General features: G+C 34.3%; 1 protein-coding gene across 9 annotated transcripts in view; it reads left to right on the top strand.

Moving 5' to 3' along the window:
- Window positions 1–12,033, top strand: part of KCNMA1 (potassium calcium-activated channel subfamily M alpha 1) — a 532,021-nt gene that overhangs the window by 349,480 nt on the left and 170,508 nt on the right. For all 9 annotated transcript variants that reach the window (XM_075505159.1, XM_075505158.1, XM_075505166.1 and 6 more), the window contains 4 exons: window positions 1,700–1,775; window positions 5,923–5,998; window positions 7,719–7,889; window positions 9,552–9,643. In XM_075505159.1, the coding sequence (XP_075361274.1) occupies window positions 1,700–1,775; window positions 5,923–5,998; window positions 7,719–7,889; window positions 9,552–9,643 (415 nt within the window). The remainder of the gene's footprint in view (window positions 1–1,699; window positions 1,776–5,922; window positions 5,999–7,718; window positions 7,890–9,551; window positions 9,644–12,033) is intronic.

Genomic DNA, 12,033 nt, shown 5'->3' with positions numbered 1-12,033 from the left:
CCAGCCATTCTTCAAAAAGTTCCTAGGGAGTAGAGTGAGGGAGATAGCTAGATGGAACAGAGCTGAGGAAGTTTAGGGTTGCTAGCAAAGGTCCTCTCCATCCCTGTCCAGCCACATCTCTTTGGACAGAAGCAGCAACTGTGGGAACTACTGCAAGTGGAGCAGGGGGATATGTCTCTCTCAGCTTCAGCACTATGATCCAAAATTATCATCCACTAATTGCAAATGGATCTAAGTTTATCATTATTAAGCATCATTTTATTGCTTTTCGTCTAGATCCTCAAATGTAGTTTTCAAGTTGTGATTAATCTTCAGAGTTCCCCACAGTCAGTAATTAAAAAAGAAACTTTATATCCATGTAATAGACAGGAGTGATTTTCTACTTTGTTAAGGCTACTTATGACCCTTAATAAGGCTCCTTATGAGTAAAAATTTTTACTCCTTAAAATGAGTAAAAATTTTATTTAACAACTTTCCAAGAACACTGCAGAAATAAAGCCTTGATTTAAACACATCTCACCACATACATCTTTGCTTTTGAGGGGAACCTCTCGACTCCACTGACATGATGAAGGTTGTCACCAGGTTTATGTTTGCAGGACCAGTCTTTCCTTAAGTTTCTAGAAATAAAAAGTGGTTTATACACTGCAAGTGGGTAAAATAAATGTCAATAAAGAGGAAGTATGAGAAGAAGCTGCCCTGGACCTAACTGCAACAGTCACAATACCATGTTACGCAACTTTTATGTAACTCTTGGCTGTACTATCTAATAAAAATTATCCTCAAAGCCTTATTGTAATTTTATAAGCTGTGCATGTGTATAATACACAATGTACTTTTATTCATATGCCAAAGATCTGCAGCCAATTTATTTACTATCAGCATAAGTCTCTTTTATAATTTAAGCCCTTAATCTTCTATAGTTTTTTTTTTTTTTGTGCACGCTCCCTCTGTGTATGTCTCGCTGTCTTTGCAGTTGTCTGGGAATTGCAATTCATGCAACCTGATTTCAACACAAAAATGCTATTTCTTTGTAAAAATAGTTACTTCTTTAATAGTCAAAGTGTAATCTATTCCTATAGTTATAGTCTGATGGAAAGAATTACACTAGATTTGTAATTTTTAAGAGAGAATGTGTCTTTCGTCTGTTCTCCTGCTTGAGTTTTCGGAAATTAGGGTGGAGATAGGGAGCATTATTACAATAAAAGATTTTACGTCATTAAGATTTACCAATTTAATCAGGCATATAAACAGCGTACTTTATCCAGGTTATCAGATCTCTTGCCCATAATCTCTTATTTTTCACTAAGCAATGTGGGAGCTTGGAGGACTAAGGAGTTTCAGATCTGTATGTGTCTTTGACAGCCTGGAAGAGAAGGACATGTGCACTAGAACTACCAACAGAACCTCAGTGAGACTTTTTCCCCTTAGTTTTCAGCCTGTATGTCTCCTCCCATGGCTTCCTACATAAACTAAGGCTTTCTGGTAGGATACTTCAGCTATTAAAGAAATAAGTTTAAAACAATTTGAAAAGACCTGGTAAGGATCTTGGAACCATTAAATATGGAAGAACATTTCAAAGGTATTTGACATTTTGTATGCTACGTATGTTTATTTCATTGATCACTGTCATTGTAAGTGAAATGTTTTTATAATTTGAATTATTCTTTACTAGAATTTTTTTTTTCCTTTACTGCAGGTTTAAGATTTTTAAGAGCCCTTAGACTGATACAGTTTTCAGAAATTTTGCAGTTTCTGAATATCCTTAAAACAAGGTAAGACCTTTTCTTACATACTGAGTTAGTTGCATTGGTAACAGAATGTAAGTGGCTTAGGTTTGTGGTCCCAGTAATATATGATTTTCTTTTCTGGAAAAAAAACCTTGTTATCTCTTCTTTAACCTTTTTATGCTGATGAATGATTTATCAGTGTCAGCATCTTTTGCCATGTGATCAGTAGAAGATTTTACTTGATGTGTTGTTACATTTGAAATATCTGAGCAAGACTGAGTGCTGATAAATTAAAAGCAGAATTAATTACAGAGCTCTGCACTGATTAAATATTGCTTCTTTCCACATAATCAGTCCGTATTCTGCTGCCTTGGAAAAACAGAAATCACAATTCATTCAACAGAATACAGATAAAAAGTATTTTGATAAATAATCATTGTGGCTCTATTTCAGTTTTTTTGAACTGAGCATCCTTTTTCAAATCAAAAACATATTAAAAATTAATTTTATACTCAGCTATCTTTATATTGTGTTCATTGTCATTAGCATTTCTTTCAAAGAATATTTAAAATATTCCCAGTAACCTTCTGGCTTTCACTGATTCTTCAGGCTATTAATACATGAAAGTTGTGCAGAAGAAGCACAACTTTGAACAAAAGATCACTTTGAAGGAAAAAAAAAAAGGAACCTTCCCATGCCTCGCAGTTGAAGACACACTGCCTTTCATCATTCCCTAAAATGCCCCAGCCGAAGTATTGAGTCCAGCTTCCAATAATTACTGTAAACTCAGTTCCATTCTGAAATTCTATGCTCTCTCCACCAGTTGATGATGCATGTGTGAAGGCTTTATATGCAAGTAACTCCATTTACTTGCTATGTTAATTATTAGTGATGGGGAAATAGATCCTTGAGATTTGTACACACTCATGGTAAACGGCTGTTTCTTCAACCCTTAACCTTGAAACTATTCTCTTTGCTGTAAAACTCTCACACTATCTGTCTTCAGCTGTGTGACTGTAAGGAATCCAGTTCTTGTCAAATAAAGAAATCAAAGAATGTGCAGTGAAGACGTAGGCCAGTAGCTTAGAATGCTACCAGTATGGTAAAGGAGAGTACTTTGTGCAGGAGCTCAGAATGTCCAATGAGTCTGCATTTAACACACAGAACAACCTTACCAAAAGAAATGGCACTCCATGGAAAAGCCCCATAAACTCAAGGGATTTTGGATACAGGCTAAAATCCCCTTCAGGAGTGGTGGATTTGTAAACTTCCAGATCCATAAATGAAGGGATACTGCATTAATCACATTCAGTGTATTTAGAGCTGGCTTATTCAAGATTGACCTGTTCATCTAAATAGCATTTCTCTCGTGCAGAATTTACTCTTAGATTAGATATCATCATCTCTGTGATTATTTATATGAATGTCCAAATATCTGTAAAACCCAAATGTTGATTATTAGAAAGCCTGTAAAGTAGAGCTTCCTCATATGACTGTTTTCGACTAGAGGCATTTGTGTGCTTGGCGTTAATAACAAGTAACTACTGACAAGATGAGAAACTGATAGAGTATAAAGGGCACTGCTGTCTTTTTTAATATTTGGTGCAATTAGAGAAGAAATTCTGTCCTTCTTTTCCTCTTTCCCCCAGTAAAGGAACAGGTTTACTCTAACATATAAATTAAAATTACTTCTGGAATTAGTGACTGAGATATGAGGATTAAAGGAGCATATATTATTTACACAATGGGCAGAAGGGCCATTCCAAACACTGGGATGCAAAGGAAGAAGCTAAACAGTGCAAAAATAGAGGCAGTGAGAAGAGTAGCAAAGTAGTGTGGGAGTGCTAGATAATTATTAGAATATCTGAAAAATTATTAATTATATTTGAAAAGAACCAGTAAGGCAAAGCAAAATTTTACTGCGGTGTATTAAAAGACTGTACTGTGCCAAGGATCTATTTGTTTCCCTAATTTGAAATTAAATGTATTTTGGTCAATATTTTTTGTTCCTGTGTTTTATGAAATAGAGTGAATTGTGTGGTGTTCAGTTGAAAATTTCTCTCCTTCACTTCATTGTTTTCTAATATTTTTCAACAAAACTACAGAGGCTTAGGCAGGGCTCACAGTAAGGGATTTTGCACAGATGTTGGAAAGAGCTTAAAGAGCAGGAAAATGTTTATGACTAATCCTTCATCTATATTTAGACTCTGGCAGAAACACAGGGATATTTCATAGAGGAGAGATAAGGTACAATGTTTAATAAATCTGCAAAAATAAAATGTGCCAAGCAAGTCATGTAAATAAGTATTTTTAATGACTGCTGTCATTTAATGACTGCTGTTGTATTATAGTAATATGTGGAGACCAACTGACACATTATTGTATCAGGAGCCACTCCTGTTCTAAGTCCAGGTGAAGGATGGTATTTAGCCTTTCGTAACGGAGCTTTGCATTAGCATGATTTCTATCTTTTTTTTAACCTACGAACCTGTTGTTTAGGGTCCTGTGCTATGACTGAATTTTATCACCAACAAAATATGAACCTTAATCAACCATACCTTAAGAAAGAGAGAAATAAGGAATATGTGTTGATGTAGGTGAACGCTAATTAATTGCAGAACTGCTGGTGTATTATTTTTGAGTATTTTTGTATTTATTTCCTCGTACCCACTGTTGCCCACTTCGCTAACTGTAATTCTTAAAAATATTTTTAATGGAGCTGGTCTGATTAATTTTCCAGGTTCATTTCTCAACTTTGTTTAGAAAATAATGCATTTTATTGTCCTTAATGTAGTTATAAACAGAAATATTAATTAATTCTACTGAAAAACTACTACTACTAACACTGATAGTGAAATTTTCCCCATTTTTATTCTTTTGGAATGTATTGCTTTAGGAATAATAGTGATTTTTGTGAGGCATTATTCTTTTTTAGAAATGTTTTCAAAAACAAAGGAGAGCTATTTCCAATACAGTTCCATGAATGGGTAAGATTATTTAGACATCGTAATACATGGACTTCAGTTCCTTGTGTATTAGTTGAATAACCTTCTTAGATTTTGAAATCATAGTGATTTTTGAAAGAAGAGAGGGAGGGAGCAAGCGAGCTTTACTTATATTTCTTCCACAAACTTTTAAGTATGGTATTTTCCTGCTGAACTGAGAGAGGTCCTTGCTTCAAAATAAAAATAACTTCTGGCTACAATAGGGAATATACTACTCAGTGGGACTAAAAAGAGTTTGCAGGGTTTGACTGGTAGGTTTCAAATTTGTTTATTTATTTAGTTAGTTATTTTAGAAAAATGTCAATGTGAAGTATGAAATAGTCTAGCTCCATAGGAATTTCCACAAAGAAGTCCACAGAAGTCCATGCAAGCAGAATAATATGAAAATTACTTAGGACTTTACACAGGAAGTGTAAAATACCCAAGTTATTTAATTTGGGAATCATAACTTTTTCACAAAAGCAGCATGACATTTACAGATTGGCTGCAATAGTTCATTAATTGTTTGCTATAACTGTAGGGAAATAGTCTTGCCCTGTGGTCATGTATCCAAGTGTTAACAAGTGGTGAGTGTGCAACAAAAACATCTTCTTGCTTTTCATTTTTAAAGCTGCCACAGGTCTGGGGTCAAAAGCACAATGAATATAGAAGAAGCATACAAGCTAACGAAAAATAATTCAAAAAACATCAGTCAATTGTATGTATAAATGCACTGTTCAGCAGCTAACGTTAATTGGCATTGCTCAATTTAATTCATTGGACCTGCATGGACGTATTCCAGGGTAGCAGAATATTTACATGTAAATAATTGCTGAGGTGTCTAGCACTGAAAAATGAGAAGGTGACTGTACTGAGGGGCAACCAAAGTATTTGTGAAAAAGCATTCTTTATTTCCGTTTGTTTGATTATGAGTACAGATGTAGCTAAGGTTTCCATTTGTCTTTCTGCTCTCAAATGCATTGGAATTTTTCTTTCAAGTGATCCAAATTATGCAAATATGAACTCTGCAAAGACAAAATAATAGCATAGGCTTTTGATTAAGTTTTTTAGGGAGCCTGTATCTCTTCAGAAATCATCATCAGATTCTTTAACTCTAAAGTATGCAGTTGTATACAGATACATATTAAAAATGTGTGATAAATTCCAGTCTCAGTTCCTATTTCTTGTTGGGTTTTGTTTATTTTCAGTAATTCCATCAAGCTAGTGAATCTGTGCTCTATATTTATCAGCACGTGGCTGACAGCAGCTGGGTTCATACATTTGGTAAGTATATTTGAAAATACTTCATTGACTTTTTCTCATGGATCATCTGCTCTCTGAGCTACTTTATGACCTGAAATTGCCTTGCTCTGGATAATCCCTTAACATATCTATAGAGTACAATAAAAAAAAGACATCGCAGCTTCCCTAATTTTAGGCTTCTACTCGGAACTAATTCTGAATCGTAAGTAATACATCATTAACCTCAGCAATAAAATATGGACTTGAACTGATGCAACTTCTTGAATGATTACAATTTACCAGTAGGTGGCAATATTTCCTAAATAACTACCCGTGTGCTTCCTGGAAGGGGTTGGCAGAGCTGAAATGACACTGAGGTCCTGGGAAATCAGTGGTTGTGCCAGAAGAAAGCAGTTCTGTATTTCCACGAGAAGTAATGGGACTGCTAACGTTCCGGGTAGCAATTTTTTAAGGATTATTTACTTCCCTTTTGTTTTTAAATTTCAAATTTTTTGGTGTAGCTTTCAGTCACTGATAACATAGATTTTTGTAATAGATTTTTATTCTGCACTTAATACCTGAAAAATGTAAGATAGTGTAGAAGTATATATGAGTTCATAAAAGTCAATATGCGTATATGTGATAGGTATATATCTATTGTGTATTTTAAACATTTTAAACTCAGCTTTTACTGATTTGTTTGGTAAATATAATTAAATAAAAGACAAAATTAAGTGTTTGTCTTTTAAATACATTTTATGATCAACTTAGAAACAGGAAAATTTCAAGGTGCTAATAGTAATAAGTTATTCAGAAATGGTTTTGGACTAAAGTTTTAATTTAATGTTATTGGTGTTAGTCCAGAGCAATTTAATTGACTTCACGTGAATTACCTTGAGCTGCATCCAGCTATATAAGATTAAATTCAGAATGTTTATCTTCTTGTTATACCAGATAGTCATTTAATTTTCACTCTTATAAAGATGCACCAAAATTTTGGATGTATTCATTCATTATATACTTCTCATTCACGTATGACCACATTTTTACACTCCTCTGGGCAAATATAGCATTTTTACCATAAAAACATTAGCTTTTTCTATTTTTGAACCAAAAAAAGCACTTTTTAAAATTACATCAGGAGGGACGGAATATTATTTTCTAGGGCTTGGATTTTGTGGTTTGTTTTGCTTTGGTTTTTGCTTTTCAGCGTAAGTTTCTCTATTCTACTGTAGGTATCCTCAAACTTCAAACTTTTTACTGTGGAACAAATTTTAGAGGGCATGCTCCTTTCCCACTGATAAATTTATAACTTTGTCACATACAGTAGCTGGCTTCTTGGAAAAGTGATAGTGTTTCACTAAACTTAATGTGTCACTAATGCCTTTAATAGCTACATAATGCTTTAAAACAGAAACATTAAGAAGTATCATTGCATTACAAGTAAGATTCACTCTGAAAAAGTTCTGAACAAGTTGCTATAAAATGAACTTACCTAGCTGCATTAATAAGTTATATTATTTAGTGGTGAATGGAAAAGATGCTTTCCATAAACAGTATGAGTGGCCAGGCTATGAATGTTGGCTAACTGTAATGCTATAATTGGTCTTATTTCTTCAAAATAAATCACAGGAAAGGATCCAGAGTTTGTATTATATGCCAAATTACATATAGATATATATGCACGCACCCACATATATCAGTAGAGTTAATTTGTGGGACAACTCTATTAATTCATTATATGTTTTCTTATACATTTTAGGTGGAGAACTCAGGGGATCCATGGGAAAATTTCCAAAATAATCAACCGCTAACATACTGGGAATGTGTTTATTTACTGATGGTTACAATGTCCACTGTTGGCTATGGAGATGTTTATGCAAAAACAACCCTTGGTCGCCTTTTCATGGTCTTCTTCATCCTTGGGGGACTGGTAAAAACTCTTTTTTATTATTATTATTCCAGTTACCTTAATACTTGATCCTGTATATCTCAATGCCATAATTAAAGAAATAATAATATCTGGTTTAGTGAATTAAAATTAGTTATAAAACTTTTAAATATATTTAATACACCCTAATTTTTTTTCTGTAGATAAATATGTTGGCAGAGCTTGTCAAACTAGTCCAGTTTAGTAGAGTCAGAATTTTTCTAATCCATTTAAATGAGTAATGCATGCTAATACATGAAGTGCCTTAATATTTCAACTTATAATGTATTTGTAGTCCTTTACTTTTTAGTGACTGACTGTAGTGCATTTTTTGAGGCTGCTATTGATACTGAAAGGCACTTTGCGGTTTCAGAAGTCCTACCCACCCTTCTGTGTTCCTTCCCAGAATTCCAACAAACACTGTGGCTTTGGACTGCCTTAAAGAGCAGCTTGCCTGATCCAGATGATGGCAAACCACATTCTCTTTAATTTCAAACATCCTTTTATGTCATGTAGCACAATCTTAACTCACAATTTATCACATGGCCATAATGAGTATCCTTTTATATCAGCAAATTCTCATGTTCTTTGTCCTGTATGTACATAGCACCAAAGTTACTAATTGTCTTATGTCAACTTTTCTATTACTTATCAATGTTAGTAATATTATAGGTCCTGTTGCAATGTTATTCTCTAAAACAGCAAGGTTTATTTTACTATTTACACTGTACAAGGTAAGTGCTTTATGGATGACTCACTACATATATTGTGCACATACATACATATGTATATTGTTACTTTACTGTCATATATTTATTTCACACATACATACATACATCTTACAGAGGTGATATGTATATAACTAATGTTATGAATGCCATAGATGAGACACATACAGATACATATATATGAGTATATATGTGAGCATAAATATATGCATTCCCATCTATGTTTATTGACATACGAAGACAAAGACCTGTCAACTGGCAGTAGCTCTTCGAAGTATCCAGCCACAAGGAAGATGTTTGTTGGACAAAACATGGCAGAATAATTTTTATTTTCTCCTCAAAACCTTTTTTCTATCATGTGTTATTCCAATCCTTTTAAAAACATAAACTTTTGGAAAAGATTTTTGGGGATGGGGGGTGACCTTTTTGTTTCTTGACAGGGGGAATAACCCCTGATTCCATCTTGTTTTTGTCTTCTTTTGAATCCTAATCATGGGGGAAAAAAGTCTGTCTTTTAAAATAAAAATGTAACAGTAATGATAATACTGATTTTTGTTTTTTTGCAGTGGAGCTTGGATAGTTTTTTTTCCCCTCCCCTCTTCAGGAAGAATTAGACATAACTGTATTTTATGATTAGATACCAGTTTGAATTAATTTTGTTCTTGTTTTGTTTTGTATGCCTATTTTTCCTCTTTTGACCATTTTCTTAATTTATAAGGTGTGCACCTTCTCCAAGACCAACTTTTACATTGAGCCCTCTTGTTTTGTTTGATAAGAACTTTTACATTTTTTAAATTTTCTTTTTAAACAACTTCATAGATCTAATTCTTTTGCATTTTCAGATCTTAAAGATATATATCTTCTGAAAATATTCATCATCCCCCTTTCTTTGGCCTCTCTTTTTAGTCTTTTCTTCTGTCTCCTATCTTCTTCTTAGGCCATGTTTGCCAGCTACGTCCCTGAAATCATAGAGTTAATAGGAAACCGCAAGAAATATGGTGGTTCCTATAGTGCGGTTAGTGGAAGAAAGTAAGTATCCCAAGAGGCTCTGCTGCCTCTGCTGCAGTAGAACACTCTCTGCATGCCATTTTCTTTTTTTTTTTGTGTTTTTGTTTCATGCATGTAGGCAATGTTTGCTCGCTACGTGCCAGAAATTGCTGCTCTCATCCTTAATCGGAAGAAATACGGCGGGACTTTTAACTCAACCCGAGGCAGAAAGTAAGTCAAAAAAGACCAGGTGTGGTTGTGTGACTTTAAAGAGCCCCTGAAGGTGGTAATAGCTGACTCACAGCTTATAAGGCTGTATTCCTTGACATCAGATGTTACCACTGGAGAGTTGTCACACTATAATTAGAGACCTGGGCTATGCTATGGTACAAGTGACAACATTTTGTCCCTACTTCAAGAGAACCTGGATACCACTAAGACTAGACTGACATATCTTGTAAAAAATGCTGCTGTTGCATATGCAGTTAGCTTCTGGAACAAGGTTGACTTGTCACTTCACAGTTTTGGGCATCAGATTATCATGTGGTCATCTCTTAACTACATAACAATGATAATTCACATGATTTTCAAACAACTCAGTTCTTTAGAAAACTTGGGTTTACTGGAGTGCAAAATACAAGATTTATGTTGATCGGGTTATTCATTGTTCAAACAGCAGATTCAGATCTCATGCAGCTCTTATTGACTTCATATGAATATTGCAAACACTTGTGATTTTAGGATCTATGACCATGGATTTTAACATGATTCTCTTCAACACACCATATAAAACCTATCCTAAGAAGAGCAAGTAGTAGCCTTAGTATCAATATAGTATGGGAAAAAAAACAAACCCGTAAAAAATACTATTTTTACCTGGTAGCAAAAGTTAAATTCTATTGGATCACATTAGCTCGTTACATTTCTATTGAAAGCCTGCTTGTTTTCTTGGCCAAGTTAAAACCAGCTCTTTCTGGCATTCCCAGCATCTAGACCTGCTGGGATATAGCCTTTAATGAACTAGGTGTACTTGGCGATATAGTAGTTTCTTCTCTATATCACCCTTAGTGTTGCCATCTTTTGTTTTATTACATATCATTGTGATATTCACTGGTAGATATATATTTGCCCTAAAAGACTAGTCATATAGAATCCTTTCCATATAACATAAAGAAGGTACTGCAAGCAACGCATCTAATTAATTGTCCCTCTGCTTACTTTAAGAAGATACGTTTTTTACTTTATTCCTTTCAAATAATCATGCCTGCATAATTTTATAAATGTGGATTATGGTTTTATCAAGTTGTTTCTCCTCTCTGTGGAGCAGAAAGACTGTAAATGTCCCACAGAGCTAATTCTAGAGTACTGTTTTATGTCACTGGGTAGATAAATCAAAGTTTTTTCTTTACTTTAGCACTTACACTATTGTATGTTCAATAATACTCAAGCAATTAGATGATACAATTGAAAACTTCAATACTTTCATTTTCTGAGATACCCTCAAATGTCTAAAGTTTTTTTTTTTTACTGTAAACACTAATGTTGGAAACTTGCATCATAATTCACTTATCCAGACTAACAAAATGCCTTAATTTATTACTGGGGATAGAGTAGTATCATTAATTTCCAAAAATGTTTATTTGTGGCAGAGGCCTACTCAGTTGCATATTTGTATTCATACTTGGTTTCTCAAAGAGAGAACTTTTTTAAACACAGAACTTACACCTCTGTTTTTGAGGCTCCAAAGGAGTTACAGCAGAGGGGAATATGGTTAGAAACTATTTTACATATAGAGGTTTAGTCTCTCCCCTTCTACATTGTCACTAGTACCCAGCATTGCTCAGACGTCTCTAAATTTGGACCTGATCTTCAGTCAGAACCCCACATCCTGAAAAGCTCAACTCCAGATTACAGGCTTCTGCTAGCTTTGGGGCGTGCTTAATTTTTTTTTTTTTTTCCACTTTTTATTTGTATGCACTATCTGTTTGTTTTTAGCTCACTCTGTTGTCAGTGCTTTCTCTGCTGATCTCTATTGCCCATATAACTTGTCATTTGAAACTCAGCTCTGTCATCAGCATACAAACTGTTCGATTTACTTTATGCATTGTTTGCTGGTTCAATTATTAATTACTAAGTAGTTTAAAGATGTCCTTTGCTCATGTGGGTCTTTTCATCAGAGAATCTAAGCTTGGGAACTGCACAGCAAAAAGCCATTAGCACCCCTTGTTTGATGTTGCTTTTGCAGTCAGTAGAACAAGATTGATGAAATGTTATGTTTGGCCAAAATTTAAGTTTTCATTTGGAATTCAGTGTTGAGAGAATGGATTGTCAGAACCAATAAGTTTTCCTTTGCTTGGGATATAGGCATGTGGTAGTAATTAGCAATATAAGGTCTTTAGTTGAGCAACCAAGCATAGATTCTGGCAGCAAAC

Source organism: Mycteria americana, chromosome 6 (genome assembly GCF_035582795.1).
Source record: "Mycteria americana isolate JAX WOST 10 ecotype Jacksonville Zoo and Gardens chromosome 6, USCA_MyAme_1.0, whole genome shotgun sequence".
Lineage (NCBI taxonomy): Eukaryota > Metazoa > Chordata > Aves > Ciconiiformes > Ciconiidae > Mycteria > Mycteria americana.
Note: the sequence above shows the minus strand (reverse complement) of the source record. Positions and strands in the feature narration are given on the sequence as shown.